The sequence below is a fragment of the Salmo trutta genome, chromosome 12 (genome assembly GCF_901001165.1).
Source record: "Salmo trutta chromosome 12, fSalTru1.1, whole genome shotgun sequence".
Taxonomy (NCBI): Eukaryota; Metazoa; Chordata; class Actinopteri; order Salmoniformes; family Salmonidae; genus Salmo; species Salmo trutta.
Genome location: NC_042968.1, coordinates 67,095,547 through 67,113,800, shown reverse-complemented (window position 1 = coordinate 67,113,800; position 18,254 = coordinate 67,095,547). Strand labels below are relative to the sequence as shown.

Genomic DNA, 18,254 nt, shown 5'->3' with positions numbered 1-18,254 from the left:
TGTGTTCACTGATCTCAGGGCTGTGTACATTAGGCAGGATTTGGCAAACAAGTCAAGTATCTGCACAAATCATGTTTTCATTGCTAGAAACTGTATTTCAAAATCTGGAAGTTAATGTGATTTACAAGAACATCAGACATGAAATCCTACTTTTGCCGACCCAAGGGGAATCGGGAGCCTTTACTTACTGCATTTTGAGCGTTGGAAGATGAAGAAAAGCATTCTATATCTAAATCCACATTTAGGACGTGATTACACTTTGATTGTAATGAAGTAGTTTCTGTGTCTCTATCATGGGTCTACTGTATGTGAAAACTAAGACAGTGTGCAAACTCTCACTGAGAGAGACAGAGAGTTGTCTATCTTACTCCCTGTGAGGTACACTCCAGCACAGTTAAACATCTGCCTGCTCTGCCTCTGTACTTACCCTTTGTGTAACATCACACAGTAGTCCTAGCCTACTTTCAGGTACGACTTGAGTATCTACCATCATTAAAATCTCAGAAGTGTCTCTGTTCAACTCTCAGACAGACAGACACACAGACAGACACTGTGCTTTATGGTCTTCGGTATTCCGACCACAGCTTGTTGTGCCTGGTCCTCCAAGCTGGTCTTTGTCAGACTGCCATGGGCTGTCACAAATCACTGCCGTGTCTCCCTGCCGCATGGCCTGGCTACGACGGGAAATCAATGGCCTCTCCCGGGATCCTCCTTCAGACCAAATATCTAGAGCTTGATGGCAGAGGGAGAGAGGGGGGAAGTTAGGACGGGCAGGGGGAAGGAGTAAGGAGGGAGAGACAGAAGGGGTAGGTGTAGATGAGTTTGAAGGGGGTGAGGGAGGAGGGAGGGGGAGGGGGGTTGAGGCCCTGCTGGGTGTTGGGGTCGATAACAGGGTCAAATCAAGTCAAAATCAAATTTTATATACAACAGTGAAATGCTTACTTATAAGACCTTAACCAACAATGCAGTTTTAAGAAAAAATGCATGTTAAGAAAGTATTTACTAAATAAACTGAAGTAAACAATAAATAAATACAAATTTAAAAAATTTAAAAAGAGAAAAATAACAAATAATTCAAGAGCAACAATACAGTAACGAGGCTATATACAGGGGTTCAGACTCCAGACAAGAGGAGCGTGTGGAGGTTGTGAACTGAATTGTTAAGATAGAGGAGAAGGAAGAGGAGGAATATGAGGAAAGGAGTGACTGAGTTGACTGAGTGAGTGAGTAGGGTCTAACGAGGAACTGTGACTATTTAGTAGAAACAGTCTATTACCGTAGATTAGATTCGATTCCTAATCCATGTCTTCAAGTCCCTCTGTTTAACTGCAGGATGTCATTTAACATGCTACTTCATATAGTGAGAGAAATAATGCGTGAAGGGGATGTCATATACACACTTTGTAGCAAATAACTTCTTATTAGGACATTGCAACATAACTGTGTATGCCCAGGAGAGCATAGAGATAAAGAGACTATATATGTTCACAATGTCCAGTGTTTTCTTCCATTTCTTACTAAATTTATCATCCTCTCTCTGCTCTGCCCTTTGTTATAGAGGTTAACAGGTATGTAGCTAACTTCTCCCCTCCTCTGTGTTCCAGTGGTAGACAGCAGGGGGATTCTTGAGGGTCTACAGAGGTATGGCCCCATGCCCACCTACTTGCCTGTCAGCTACCAGGTCCTCAACGCCGAGGCAGCCTTCTTTCTGAAGGAGGCCAACCAGGACCTGATGAGGAACTCCAGCCTGCAGGCCAGGACCGAGCCCTTCTTCATCCAGCAGGCCCGCAGGATGCCCTCCATCAACGCCAGCTATGGACCCATGTCTGTCCAGCAAACCATCCCCCTGGAGCTCCTACAGAGCCCCGGACCCTTCAATGGACCCTCTTTCACCTCCCCGTCATCGTCCATCTCCTCTTCTTCTCCGTCCCTTTTCACCTACAACTGGAAGGTCCAGACCTTCATCATCAGTGAAAGGATCCACCCCAGTTGGCCAAAAGTCCAGGTGTTGTTCTATGTGGGGGGCAGGGACTGGGATGACTATACCACCATCCACAGGCTTCCCTGTGTCCGGATGTTTGCCTTCCACGAGACTCAAGAGGTGCGGGGCATGTGTCGTCTGAAGGGGGAGCTGGGGATGTGTGTGGCCGAGCTGGAGCCCCTGGCTAGCTGGTTCAACCCCTCTACCGTGAGGCACGGCAGGCAGAGAGCTCCGGAGCAGGCCCAGGGCACCCCTGTGGAGCTGTACTACATGGTACAGTCCACAGAGACTGGGGAGTGTAGCTCAGAGGACTTACGGAAGGGAAGTTCCATGCGCACAGAGCACCAGGGGCCCATGGGGTACTTCTCAGGGCCCACACCCATGCAGCGTATCGGGAGCGTGCGTCTGTTCCAGCCCATGTCAGAGCTAAGGCTAGACAGTAACTTTGTGGTGATGGTGCCCTCTAGACCAATCAGACAGAGGGAGACGGTCTCCACCTTCCTGGCTCTCTCCACACTGTCACCTGTACAGATCTTCACCCTTAGGTGAGTGGGCCTCCCCGAGGCACAGTAAAGCGTTTTGATGATAACCGTTATTCATCCAGGAAGTCCCATTGAGGTCAGAAGACCTCTTTTACAAGGGAGATCTCACATAAAGCACAAACTGTGCTATTCAATTCAATCCCAAAAGCTTTATTTTCCATTACATTTACAAGGAAATTGTATATGTATGTGTACCTTTTTTTTTCACTGTGGGTTTGCTGGAAACCGGTGGGCTCAGACAGCAGAGAGCTGTGACTCATCTGTTGTCTCCATGGAGTTTTTAGTCATGGTGATACATTAAATATGTTCACAGATTGCCCTGTTTAGTTTTTAAATGTCATGCTTGTGCAAGATATTCACTAGCTGATAATAATATAGGTTATTTTACTCCCATTTAATCTGCTTTGTGAGAGGAAATAGTCAAACATACTGTTACACAGCTGCTGAAATCATTCCTCCTTCTCCTTCCAAGTATTTGAAATATATCCTCTGAAAACGTGTGCACTATATGCATACAGCTAGCTAAGTCATTCTCATAATTACAACGTGAATCAAAATGATTAATTGTACCAAAAATATATATGATTTACATTCTACAAAGAAATATATTGAGCAATTTACTGTGTTTATTAAGACATTTTTAATGTGCCTAACATCAAAACAGTCCCACACAGGAGTAGTTCATTTGAACTGAGTGTGCAGCAGTATAGGAAAGCTCGTTATTGATTCATTGGTCTTTGAGTGTTAATTAGAAAGTGACAGAGCGACTGAAGACGTTTCACGGGCCATGCAAATGAACAAAATATGCATTTGCATTAGTGTACTTTCATGCCTGAGATCAGAATCACATCCGAGGAAAACGCTAGTGAGCTCAATGTGGAGCTCTGACAAAGGGCCCATACCAATTAGTCAATCTGGGTGAGCAGGAAATATACCAAGAAGCCTCGTTGATTTTTCTCACCCGACTGATGATGAACTTCCAGAGAAGTTAGATATGTTGATTTTGTTGACAAACTATAATTTATCAGGCAATTCCTCCAATAATGCAGAAACGCAGAATTGTTACGCTATCCATAACCACATCACAGCAGGGGTTATGCTGATCTAATATACTTGTGTGTGTGTGTGTGTGTGTGTGTGAGTGTGTGAGTGTGTGAGTGAGCGAGAAATCCAGAAAAGAATGAAAATGGAGGCAAATCCTATCTGGGTGACCTTTACAGAGAACCAAATCATGGAGGAGTGCGGCAACGATAACGATAATACACGGAGTATAAACATCTTCACTCCAACCTTTTCTCTCCCCTGTGATCTCTCAGCCATTTGATGGCGTACATCCAACAGTACAGATACATTACCAGTAACTCTGAGAGTGTTAAAGATCAGCATAACCCCTGCTGTGATGTAGTTATGGATAGCATAACAATTCTGCGTTTCTGCATTATTGGAGGAATTGCCTGATAAAATATAGTTTGTCAACAAAATCAACATATTTAACTTTAAACCATTACACTATCTTAATATGTTGCTCCGGTGTGTGAGAATGTCCCAGTTACAGTGGTGTAAAGTACTACTTAAGTAGTTTTACGGGGTATCTGTACTTTACTTTACTATTTATATTTTTGAATACTTTTACTCGAGTACACAGTGTATCATATTTTTCCTTCAATTCTTCTAGAATCATGCTGCTCACATTTTCCAAAGTTAAAAGTTTTGAATTTGGTTTCCACAGGGAGTCTGCTATATGTGAACTTAAGTCCAGCCTAAACTCACTAATCAGCAATTATAAAACCTCAAAGAGTTTCATAAAACCACATGCTGCCTTCCAGTGCACCCACTCCAGAGAAACCCCTGGATATCAGGCTGTTTAACCTCTACGGGCCACGGGGGCAGTATTGAGAATTTTGAAAAAAATATGTGGCAATTTTTAACTGCCTCCTACACCAACTCAGAAGCTAGGATATGCATATTATTAACACATTCGGATAGAAAACACTCTGAATTTTCTAAAACAGTTTGAATGGTGTCTGTAAGTATAACAAAACTCATATTGCAGGCAAAAACCTGTGAAAAATAGATTAAAAAAAATGAGAATTTTGTGACTGTACTATTTAGTGTCATTGTTTTAAAGATACCACAGTGAGAAAGGATTCAGTTCGCAACTCCTACTGCTTCCACTAGATGTCAACGATCTTTAGAAAGTTGTTGGAAGCATCTGTGATGAATACAGACCGAATAAGAAAGCTTACAAGTTGACACGTCATCACTTCATTTTTTGCGCCTGCGCATGAATCTGAGAAGAGTGCCTTTGTCATTATCGTTTATTCTAGACACTTGATAGGTTGTGTGAAAATATTACTGATGTTTACTGATGTTTCACGTTAAAAATGGACCAAAAGATTAATGATGAACAACGTTTGACATGTTTAAACAAACGTAAATAGATTATTTACTAGGTTTTCTTTAGCTTTTCGACGTGACTTTACACTGCCCACCTCATTTTGTGGGAGCCTACTGAACGCTAACTATTTGGACATAAATTATGAACTTTGTCAAAAGAAACCACATTTGTTCTGGACCTGGGATCTCTGGCAGCGCCTTCTGATGGAGATAATCAAAGGTAAGGGGATATTTAGAATGTTATTATCGATATTAGATGATGCTAATGCTAACGGTATAGCTTAGCTTAGCTTAGCATATAGCTTATTGTTGTTAGCATAGTACCCAGTTTATGCAAAATGTGATTTCCCAGTAAAGTTATTTTGAGATCTGGCCATTCGGTAGCAATTACGAGATGATAATATATTATTCTTTGAATGACAATATTATAATTTACCAATGTTTTCGAATAGTAATTCCGTGATTTGTAATGCTGGATTCACTGGGTGCATTCGAGCCGAAAAAAATTCTGAATTTCACCACGACTGTAAATGCTGTTTTTGGATATAAATATGAACTTGATGGAACTAAAAATGCATGTATTGTATAACATAATGTCCTATGAGTGTCATCTGATGCAGATTGTCAAAGGTAAGTGCATAATTCTAGCTAGTTTTCTGTCTGTTGATGCCCTTCTTTGAATTGGCTAAACATTACACGCAGCTATTGTCAATGTACTCTCCTCACATAACCTAACTTTATGCATTCTCCGTAATGCCTCTGAAAATCGGACAGCGTGGTTAGATTTAGGAGATATATCTTTCAAATGGAGGAAAATAGTTGATTATTTGATTTTTTGAAATGATTACTCTTGCAGTTTTGAATTCCCCGCCATGGTCACATGACAATGAATCCCAATACCGGGATAAGATCGGGATAAGATCCTCAACAGGTTAAAGGAAGGCCCAATATGGAGGCTTTGATTGCGGACTGGTGTGTACTGTACGTAGTTTGTAGTGTGTGTACCTCTCATGTGGTAACTCAGTCCTGGGGTACACTGTGTAGTTCTAAGCAACCACTCTGTGTTAGTTATGTCAGATGATAAGGCTCTAGAAAGAGAACACATTTTTCTCCCTCACTTTGTACCCAACGGGTGACTGTGTGTGTGGCCGTGCCAAGTTCCTGCTGTTACCCCCTGGAGTGGGGGGCTGGTGTGTGTGATATTGGGCTGTGCTCCAGAGGTTGTTTGAGAAGGCCATCGAGACGCTTCCTGGAGTTCCTGGCCGTGTGTGCATGTGTGTGTGCGCATGCGTAAACACGTTTAAAATGTGTTTGCCTGCGTGTGTTACATGTGCGTGTGGCCGCATGTGTTTGTATATTTATGTGCAGGATCTGTGTTATTAAGGGTCCTGTGTCTAGTGGGTAGCACTTAATCATTATTCATGGGCGCTGGGGCAACCCTCAACCCTCTCCTTCTCTACAGTAGATCTCTCAGGGCAGCTGCTCTTACTACATATGCTCCACATGCATCGACATGCATCTCTGGGACTGGACTTGATTCATGGACATATGGTAACGCGGCAGCATCCTTGATAGTAATACATGTTCTAGTCATTATTTGAAGATGATATATTTCGCACTTGACTTGAAAGACTCTCATATGATTAAATGGATGAAATGTGGTCCTACAGTATCTACACTGTACTGTACCCTCTCTATCTTTATAATGTAGTCATTGTCCTTGTGGTGCTTTTTTATTAAGTGTAATTTTAGCCCTCTCTTGTTATGAGGATTCTAATTATCTTTGTTATGGAAGATTTCATTTACTGTACCAGCATCAGAATCTAGTCTACTGCAATCTTGGAATGGAATAAGAGCCCTTTAATTTCATCCAAGGAACATGCGCACACACACACACACACACACACACACACACACACACACACACACACACACACACACACACACACACACACACACACACACACACACACACACACACACACCTATGTTAATCATTCATGCTAATCATTAAGACCACACACATCGTTTAAGACTACTGTAAATTCATGATCTGTTTTTCAGGCTAAAGCTTCCCAGTGGAATGGACTCATTAGCAATCAAGAGTGGCTGCTGTAACAGGTTGAAACAGGATTGACTTTCCATTCATAATGCAAATGAAAACACAATTTCCTCGTGAACAAATTAACACCCTTTTCAAAAGATAAATAGTCCCAGCTGTATTGTAATTTTTACTCAACAATCTAACATGTTCCACGGGGGACATTTGCTAATGCATGCTAATGAGAAATGAGATGATTATCAAAGGTAACTGGGCAGTGGTGGAGAAAGTACCCAATTGTCATACTTGAGTAAAAGTAAAGACACCTTAATAGAAAATGACTCAAGTAAAAGTGAAAGTCACCCAGGAAAATACTACTTGAGTAAAAGTCTAAAATTATTTGGTTTTAAATATACTTAAGTATCAAAAGTAAATGGAATTGCAAAAATAAATTCAAATGGCTTATACTAAGCAAACCAGATGGCACAATTTTCTTGTTGAATTTTTTTTACCGATAGCTAGGGGCACATTCCAACACTCAGACATACTTTATAAACAAAGCATTTGTGTTTAGTGAGTCCGCCAGATCAGAGGCAGGAGTGATGACCATTGATGCTCTGTTGATAAGTGAGTGAAATGGACCATTTTCCTTTCCTGCTAAGTATACTTTTGGGTGTAAGGGATAATTTATGGAGTAAAAGTATTTTTATTTTCTTTAGGAACGTAGTGAGGTAAATGTCAAAGTTGTTAAAAATATAAATAGTAAAGTAAAGTACAGATACCCCCAAAAAATTGCTTTAAAGTTTTTTTTCCCTCTTAAACATCCGACCCATTTTCGTCTAAAATGACATACCAAAATCTAACTGCCTGAAGCTCAGGACTTGAAGCAAGGATATGCATATTCTTGATACCATTTGAAAGGAAACACTTTGAAGTTTGTGGAAATTAAATGAATGTAGGAGAATATAACACATTAGAACTGGCAAAAGATAATACAAAGAAAAAAACATGTTTTTTTTTGTTTTTTGTACCATCATCTTTGAAATGCAAGAGAAAGGCTATAATGTATTATTCCAGGCTCAATTTCGATTTTGGCACTAGAAGGCAGCAGTGTATGTTCAAAGTTTTAGACTGATCCAATGAACCATTGCATATCTGTTCAAAATGTTGTGTCAAGACTGCCCAACTGTGCCTAATTGATTTATTAATACATTTTCAAGTTCATAATTGTGCACTCTCCTCAAACAATAGCATGGTATTATTTCACTGTAATAGCTACTGTAAATTGGACAGTGCAGTTATATTAACAAGAATTTAAGTTTTCTGCCAATATCAGATATGTCTATGTTCTGGGAAATGTTATTGTTACTTGCAACCTCATGCTAATCACATTAGCCTCCTTTAGCTCAACCTTCCCGCGGGGGGGCACCGATCCCATAGAGGTTTTTAAGTACTTTACACAACTGTAATTGAGAAATTCTCACACACCAGGGCAATGTATTAAGATAGTGTAATGGTTTGAAGTTAAATATGTAGATTTTGTTGATGAACTCCATACTTTATTGGGGAATTCCTCCATTAATGCAGAAATGTTATGCTATCCTTAAACCGCAGGGGATCACAGCAGGGGATATGCTGATCTTTAACACTCTCAGAGTTACTGGTAATGTAGCTGTACTGTTGGATGTACGCCATCAAATGGCTGAGCGATCACAGTGGAGAGAAAAGGTTGGAGTGAAGATGTTTATACTCCGTGTATTATCGTTATCATTGCTGCACTCTGTAAAGGTCACCAAGATAGGATTTGCCTCCATTTTTCATACTTATCTGGATTTCTCTCTCTCTCTCTCTCTCTCTCTCTCTCTCTCTCTCTCTCTCCCTTCTGTGGTGCGTGTCTGTCTCCATGTATTGAAATAAAGCTGGAGCAGGAATCTTCCATATTTCTATTTCTCATGTGCTGGAGGCATTACAGACCCGTAAACCTGATTAGCTGCCGTCTCAGTTTACTGAGCAAACCTTTCCCTCCCCCTTGCTGTCTCCCCCTCTCCTCCTCTCCTCCTCTGTTCTACAGGGGAAGGCTGTCTAGTGTTAACTTTGAAGGCGCACACTCTCCTCATTAATAAGTAATTAGTGATTTGTGCACTGGGGTAACATCTTCGCTCGCTAGTGCTATGTAGATGCCTCCACAAAGCAATCACGGGTTGTCCCTGCAGCAAGCAATCTTCCCACTCACATCTTTATTTTTAACCTTTATTTAACTAGGCAAGTCAGTTAAGAACAAATTCTTATTTACAAGGACAGCCTGAGAACAGTGGGTTAATTGATATGTTCAGGGTCAGAACGATAGATTTTTACCTTGTCCGCTCTGGGATTCAATCTAGCAACCTTTCGGTTACTGGCCCAACGCTCTAACCACTAGGCTACCCCCATAATGATTTCTTACTTCTCCTCCTTTGATTGTGCAGCCAGGGCTATTACGCATACCTGGAGCTTACGATTCAAGGGCCTTTATCCACTTTGTGCAACTTCCTGTCTCCCCCTCTGCTCTTTTTGAATACTTCCTGTTTCCTGTGGGCTCCCGAGTGGCGCAGTGGTCTAAGACCCTGCATCTCAGTGCAAGAGGCATCACTGCAGTACCTGGTTTGAATCCAGGCTGCATCACATCCGGCTGTGATTGGGAGTCCCATAGGACGGTGCATAATTGGCCCAGCGTCGTCTGGGTTTGGCCTGGGTAGGCCGTCATTGCAAATAAGAATTTGTTCTTAACTGACATGCCTAGTTAAATAAAGGTAAAATAAAAAACTCTCACTCCTCTTCCGTGAAGAGTTTAAGGGCACTGTTCATGTTGTAGTTTAAGGGCACTGTTAGGCTCACACTCCATTGAGGGTCCATATGTGAAGTGTGAGGGTGACACATGCAGAGACCATGTGTCACCCTAGCTAGCTAGCTAGAACAAAGTGTTAATAAGATAGAAATTCATTAAAAAGATTTAAAAGCAATACAAATAAGTTGTCCAGTAGGCATCTACAGAGGGAGCTAAGAGCTGTGTTGTCATGCTAGGGTCAGAGTTCATTTAGACTTCTCTCTACTTCCTTTGAACTTTTGAATTACCCTGCAGACTTGGCTTGGAGGCAACAGAGACAGAGTTGAAGAACGAATTTTACCTTTCCCAGAGATTGAAGCCCTCTGGTCATAGTAGAGAAGAGTTGATGTTAGGTGCTAAAATGAAATCTGCATCATACACTCTTAGAAAAAAAGGTTAACCCTTTGAATAACCCTCTTTAGTTCCAGGTAGAACGCTTTTTGGGTTCCAGGTAGGACCCTTCCACAGATGGTTCTCAATGGAACCCAAAAGGGTTCTCCTATGGGGACCGCCAAAGAACCCTTTTGGAACTCTTTTTTCTAAGAGTATAGATCTGTCTTTCTCTGGTGTGTTGTGTTTAGTAACACTGAAGAGGATCTTACAATGTCAAATTACATATTTTTAAAACCAATGCTTTTCACCATCTCTTTTGACAAGCGCAATAGAAGCACTGTAATAGTCACTGTTTTATTCATGTTGTTCTCCATCCTTGGCCTGTGTGTCTCTGAGGTTAGTGTGGTCCGGCCTAATTGGTGGTCAGACATTGATCTACTATCATTAGCGTGCGGTTTGAAGAGAATTCCTCGTCAGCTTCTGGGGCTGCTGCCCCTGTAAGCCTTCATCTGCCCAGGGGTGTCTGTGTGTGTGTGTGTGTGTGTGTGTGTGTGTGTGTGTGTGTGTGTGTGTGTGTGTGTGTGTGTGTGTGTGTGTGTGTGTGTGTGTGTGTGTGTGTGTGTGTGTGTGTGTGTGTGTGTGTGTGTGTGTGTGTGTGTGTGTGTGTGTGTGTGTATGTGCCTATGTGTTCATGTACATGTACACATGTTAGGCGTGTGTGTGTTTGTGGGTCTGTATATATGCATGTGTGTTTGTGTGTGCGTGCACATTTGTGTGCATGCGCGTGTGTGTGCGTACGTGTGTGTGTGTATGTGTGTGCATAAGTGTTCACGTGCATGTACACATGTTAGGCATGTGTGTGTTTGTGCATCTGTACATATACATGTTTGTGTGTTTGTGTGCGTGTGTGTGTGTCCAAAAGAACCTGCTTAGACCCTGCATATACTGTATACAAAACACACCATGCACTGGCTGAGAGGAACTCACTTTTCTGTAGCCTAAAAGGAACACCAACAGCACCAACAGAACACCAGGAGCACTGGAACTCTGGGAAAAGTGTGTCCCAGCTACCTCTCTCACACATACAGGAAGCACCTCAGAGAACCGTCACAGCTCTGAGTGGCCTCATGCTGTGTCATGTCACCCCATGAAAGAGGGAGGGGAGAAGGGAGCGACAGGTAGAAAAAGAGCGGGAACGCACTGCGGTCACATTGGGAGTAGTCTCACACTGAGTCTTTGTAGTGGGTTTCCTGTCTAGGAACCTCTGTCTGTCTCTCTGACAGTCCCTCCCCTGGGTTCTAGTCAGACATCATGCTCTGTAGTTGTTAAGGCCTCCTGTGAACACACTTCTCAAACTAAGCAGGGCTTTTGACAAAGGCTGTGTGTGTGTAGGGTTACAAAATTCCATGAACTTTCAATCACTTCTGGAAACCCTGTGTGTGTGTGTGTGTGTGTGTGTGTGTGTGTGTGTGTGTGTGTGTGTGTGTGTGTGTGTGTGTGACAATGAGCAGTGGGTGTGGGTGTATGTGAACTCATCTGCGTGTGTGCATTCTCACTTTTCTCACTGCCAAATCCCTCAGTTCAAACGTGGTGAGAAGGACCACAGGGATTCAACCTAGCAGAGCTCCTGTGTTATGGCCCTAGGGCACCTGGGATGTGGAAGTAGGGATCAGTGTAAATATCCAGTGGCAGAGGTGGATAACCTATGAAGTGTAAGCTGTGCTCAGGGCAGAGCGTGGTCTTAGCTGATAGATAACTGTTATGACGTGGGCTCCTGCTTTGTTAAAACCTCCAGCCCAGTAGCCCCCCAGATGCCATATTACTGGCGTCTGTCCACTGTGGCGAGTTAAGGGGAGATGGGGTGAGCTCAAGCTGTGTGTTTGTTGGTGTTTGTTTGTGTGTGTTTGTGTGTGTAAACAGAACTAACCGAAGTATGTGTGTGCAATGTGCATGTGCTTGTCAATGTACCTCCAGCAATTCCTATGAACTCACACATACCTCTCAAAGTCAACTTTGATGTTTATTCCTCAAAGCAGATTAAACTCCTTAACTTTATCACATTTTTGATACGGTAGGCTGTGTGTCAAATTTAGATAGTGGTTTATTAACTCAACCTACAGAAACAGGTGTTGGGTTTATCAAAAGCCTTTTAATGCTGCTTACACACTGTTAGTGATGTTTTCATGAAATATGGTTTTGCTTGGTACAGTCTGGCCTCTGATGAGGAGAAAAGGAGGGAGAGCAGAGAGAGAGAGAGGTGGAGGGAGAGTTAAAATAACAAGCAGATGTATAGATGAAGAAGGGAAGAGATAGACAGCGGGATAGAGGGGGCGGCTGTAGCTTTTTGTTGGTTGCATGCTCCGCAATGCAATCTCATTTTGGTATTTCCTGATCTAAAAAAGTTCCCTTCACAAGCTAGTCAGAGAAATCTAAGAAACAAACATAAGCCAAATCCCAGAAGCAATTTTGAAGGGAAAAAAAATGGTAGGAAACAAAAAGTATGACTGCTTCAAAACAAATACTACTTTTGAAAATGTGTTTGGCTGTTTGTTTGTGCTCGTTTATTTTTCAAAGTCAAGCAGAATACCCATCAGAGCTCACCCATAGTTTTCCCTTGGGGCCTTTGTCAAAGTAAATTATTCAACCCCTGAACCATCCCTCCATCTTCCTCCTCTCTCTCCTCTCGCCATCTTTCCCTCTCTCCCTTCTCTCCCCCTTCTCCTCCTTCACTTATCCCTCTCCTACAGTACATCCGTACCTGTGTATGTTACGACTGGGCCCCTGTCCGGGTCTTTCTGCTGATTGTGAGTGTTCAGCACTGCCCAGCGGTGCACGTAATGAAGTGCAAATGGGGCTAATGTGCTCGCTGACGCGCCAGCTTTTAAAGATCAGCCCTCAATTGATTTACCGGAGGCCCCGCTGAGGCATTAACAGAGACAAAGCAGAACAGAGGAGAACAGAGCAGAAATATGGAACGCATGCTCCATGACCAGCCCGCCTCAGGCACAAGCAGGTCAGCTTGGTCATTACTCTGTCCCCTAAGGCAGACAGAGCAGAGTTAGGGTGGATGGATATGGACAGAAGCGAAGAACTTTGACATGCATTGACCTTGTACTTCCCTGGTTCTGACAATGTTATCTCCATCTGCTTGTTCCTACAGTCAAATCTTCAGCACTATCAGAAATGGTAAAAAGGGATCTAAGGTAAAGCTCTGATCATAAAGCTGCACTTGGATTTATGTCCTTGGAATTCTCTCCCACACACCCTTGGTCCCAACTGTGTACACTACACATAATACAACTACACCGCACACCATTAACTAATGACCTCCCTGCTATTGACAGTCCACAAACAAAGACCTCATCAAGCACTCACTGTTGTTGTCTTGGCAACAGAAAAGGGAAAGGGGGATACCTAGTCAGTTGTAAAACTGAATGCCTTCGACTGAAATGTGTCTTCCGCATTTAACCCAACCCCTCTGAATCAGAGAGTTGCGGGGGGCTGCCATAATCGACATCCTCGTCTTCAGTGCCCGGGGGAACAGTGGGTTAACTGCCTTGCTCAGGGGCAGAACAACAGACAGCCAATCCATGTGTAAATTACCTTTGAGCTTCCACACCTGCATGACTGACCTTTCACCTCTGCACTCCTAATGAACAGTGCGGTCTAAACAACAATGGATCAATCAGATCAATTTCTCTCTAAGGAGACCTGGCACAGGAACGCATGTCCCCATCTGGCCTTGCTCCCTGTATGCCTAATATTTGTCCTTAGCTGGTTTTCTATTTGTCCCCAGCGAGTGCTCTCCTTCGAAAGCCTCACCTAGTATATCCATACAATTTACGATCTAATTACAGGACATAATGAATAATCAACCATTTGTAACGATCCTGATTAAAATGGTTCAGTGATTGCCAAAGATAAATTGTTGCAATAATGACTTCCGATGAATGATATTTGCATATGCATGGTAATTCTGATTGTTTTGTTCTTCCTCCCTGTGACATGTGTGCTGTTCGTTTGGCTTTTGACAGCATTGTACATTTTCCATTTGAAGCGAGTTTTCAATTAAAGTTCTGGCTGAGAAATCTCATCTGTTTAGGTAAACAATGAATAAAGCAGCGTGTGTGTTTGTGTGTGCGCATGCGTGCTTGAGTACATAAATGTCTTTGTGTTTGTGTGTGTGTATACGTGACATGTATGTCTGGCATTATCAACAGAAGCTTTACCTCTAACTTAAATATTGAATTTGTCAAAGTCAGATCAAAGTGATCCATCACCTTCACAGTATGTTGACTGTGGCTCTATTAGAAACATACTCACAACTTTATCCTAATGTTAGTGGAATTCATTCATCTATACAATTTAATGAGATTAGGACCGTTAGAATGCTGTATAAGGATATAATCTGAGCGTGTATGATGTACCCAATTTGGATACAGTAGAGGTCTTATTATTTTCTGTAGCCTATTGGAGTGTAGTCTAGACTGACTGACCAGCAGGGTTTATCTGTAACCCGTTCTCCATCAGGTTTACGTCCTCTCCCTAATCTGGCCCAGCACATCCTGTGATAATCCCACTAGTCCCCCTCCAGCTCCCGTCCAAATATTGGATCACTCTGGGATGATCCATCCTATCACAGGAGATTCCATTTGAGGACTAACTCTGGTCCCCCTGGACTCACCGTCAGGTCAGGGAGGACTTATGGGAACAGAGCCATCTGCATGGTATGTTTTCCCCCATCCCCTGATTTAAAAGACTAGGGAACTATGCGACTGGCGTCCATAGGGCTCCAGCCTCTGTCAGCATATGCTATTAGGTCATTCCTTTGGGGGATTTGCTGGGCTGTGGTCTCTAAAACCAAGTAAGCGTCTGATAAAAGGGGAAGTTTTGAGTCCCTTGATGTACAGTTGCATTAATATGATTTGTTGATTCTAAGAGAAAAACACCACGTTGACACAAATTTTAAAATGTGTGTTGTTTTGTACAATTATCCTAAATCTGACTCCAATGAGCATCAGAATGTTGCATGTTGGTTACAAGACTTAAGATGTTTTTCTAACGTAAAGATTCAGCTAGTATCCCTCATCCCATGGCTAAGGGGTTGATTTGGTTACACTGTAGGGGAGTGTCACTGAGCTGTGTTGCACTGTCCAAAACCTTACTGTCATCCTCTTATTTACCTCATTTCATATTTTCACCCTTTTTACCCCCCACACACTATTTATTTGACTGTTTTTCACCAAAATTCTATGTTCTCTCAGTCACCTCCTTGTCATTTTTTCTAGTTTCCATTTATTTTAATCTCTCAATATCAGTGATTGTTATGCAAAGTCATTAATTACTACAGACAGAGTATATTTGGGGAACAAAAATGTATCTGGAAGTTTTCAAGGATATTTTTTCTATAACGTCTTTTCATGTTTCCAAGAGCAGATGCTTCCTTGTCGTTCATTTATTTGCGCTCTGTTTCTATGGAGACTATTTCCTCATAGTTTCCATTTTTTTCACAGACAGGGATTTACACAAAGTTCACAGACATTATATACAAAATGGGTAAAGGGTGGATAAAATGTAGAGTAAAATGTATATAGGATATACATGTTTACAGTATAAATATATAGATTTATTATGAGCTAATTTGAAGTGCCCATCCAAATCTGGCAACATGGGAAGTCATGTGAGATGCAGCACTGAAGTTGGACGCAGCAAGAGCCATTCACTTGACTTTGAGAACCTCACATGGGGGAAACATTTACATGCTACATTTAATTGAATAGCTGATGAAATAGGGGCTCTTCGAACAATGCTAGCATTTTCATTGGTGTCAGCTCTCTCTGAAGCATGCAGAATGTCTGGGTTCCTTCACGTGTTTTGCTCCAATGGGCTCCTGTCTTTGTTCATCCACCACGCTATGCTTTTTAAACCCGCTGCCATTTGACACAGTTGCATTTGATATTCTATTCCTGTGATTTTTTAAAGTTTAATTTGACCTTTATTTGACAAGGCAAGTCAGTTAAGAACAAATTCTTATTTTCAATGACGGCCTAGGAACAGAACAGACAGAACGACAGATTTTTACCTTGTCAGCTCGGGGATTCGATGTTGCAACCTTTCGGTATCAAGTCCAACGCTCTAACAACTGGGCTACCTGCCGCGCCTGTGATTAATTTTAGTGAGCTACTATGATTTCCTTTTCTATTACTGTTTCATTTTACACCACTAAATGCACATTCCTTTCTCCACCACCATGTACAGTACTTTTCCACTTGTCAGTGATTGTGTTTTCATAAGTCTTCCTCAGCCACAAGTGAGTCACAAGGCTAATGTACAGTATGTGCCATTCCGAAATCACAGTTTATTTCTTCGACCCCATACAAAGTTAAAGTTCAGGCTTCCCAGTAAGAGACAGCAGAGCTCAGTAAACTTGTTGGTCCATCCGTCTGTCTGCCATTGGCTGTGCAGTGAGTTGTCTCCTGCCTTGGCCTTCAAGCTCCAAGCTCCAGCCTGTACGACTACTCTTGATCTGCAGTGAGGCTGTGAGGCCGTGGACAGCTCCCAGTTTGAGCCTCTTCTCATTTGAAGTGATCTTTCTCTGTCAGTCTTCAGCCTGCTTTAGAGTTTAATAATGGCAGGGGTAAAAGAAGAAATGAAAAGAAAGAAATGGCGTGAGAGAGGGCTAGATAAGAGAACATTGAGATGAGGCATCTGTCGCTCCTTTCTCTGCATTAAGTGTCTCTGTCTTCTCTGGCTAGATGAAGGGGGAGGGAGAGATGGGCTTCAGGCAATCAAAGAAACCCCTCTCTCCTCTCACTTCTCCCCTCCTCTCTCCTTCTTCACTTTTGACCAACCCCCCCTGCCCTTCTACACACGCATGTAATCATTATAGTCATCTACATGTTTCCTTGCTTTTAGTGCAATACTTTTCAAGCAAACCTGCAGAAAGGAGCAAGGTGTGTAGCCTAGTGGAGGCTGCTCAGGGGAGGACGGCTCATAATAATGGCTGGAACGGAGTAAATGGAATGACATCAAACACATGAAAACCATGTGTTTGATGTATTTGATACCATTCCACCTATTCCGCTCCAGCCATTACCACGAGCCCGTCCTCCCCAATTAAGGTGCCACCAACCTTCTGTGGCGTAGCCATAACCAGCATGGGGGATAGTAGGCCTATGTGTGTCATAGGCTTACAGCAGAGTACGGGGCAATAGTATTATGCATTTACATTTACATTTTTTACATTTTTAGTCATTTAGCAGACGCTCTTATCCAGAGCGACTTACAGTAGTGAATGCATACATTTCATACAATTTCATACATATCATACTTTTTTTTTTCTGTGCTGGCCCCCCGTGGGAATCGAACCCACAACCCTGGTGTTGCAAACACCACGCTCTACCAACTGAGCTACAGGGAAGGCTTATGCAGTCCCTTGGGTAAATCAAGGTGATTGTAGGAGGGGGAGTGGTGGAAATTGGTGACACTCAGCATCTCCTCCATTAAGGACCACTCAATACCATCCATCCACTCAAAGTTAAAATACTAAGTAGTACTCAACTTGATCATCCTCCCCTCAACAGTAGGCCCTCACAACCCTCCATCTCCTAGATATACTAACCATATTTAGTGCAGAGCAGATATTGATTTTCTCAGGTGATCAGTAGAATGAGGATTTGTTCAATGTCGTATTCAGGCACCATGGCACTACACACTAGTTAGAACATAGACATAGCCAGGTAAAGCTGGTCTGTTAAGCTTAATATCACTAGTATATCTTGGTTGGCCTAGTTTTGGCTTGGAATAGCTCAGTTGATTTGGGTTCAGAGCAAACTCATATCACTTTCTCTCTCAGATCAATGTTGCTTACGGCTCATTGTTTCAGCATATAGAGAGGGAATGAAGAAAGAGGCAGGAGAGAGGGAGGTGAGAGAGATTGGTTGAAGGTGAGTGGGATGGAGAGGGACTAAGGAAGATAGAATAGAGAGACACGAGAAAGGGAAAAATGACAGGGAGAGAGTGGCAGAGAAGAGAGAAAAGAAGAAGAAATAGGTTTGAATGAAGGAAATCTGACGCTGAGAGGGAGTGGGTGAGAGA

General features: G+C 42.5%; 1 protein-coding gene across 1 annotated transcript in view; it reads left to right on the top strand.

Moving 5' to 3' along the window:
• The window catches only part of LOC115204021 (transmembrane protein 132D-like), a 188,308-nt gene that overhangs the window by 34,225 nt on the left and 135,829 nt on the right, over positions 1 to 18,254 (top strand). Inside the window, exon 2 of the mRNA XM_029769235.1 lies at positions 1,605 to 2,526. Coding sequence (XP_029625095.1) covers positions 1,605 to 2,526 — 922 coding nt within the window. The remainder of the gene's footprint in view (positions 1 to 1,604; positions 2,527 to 18,254) is intronic.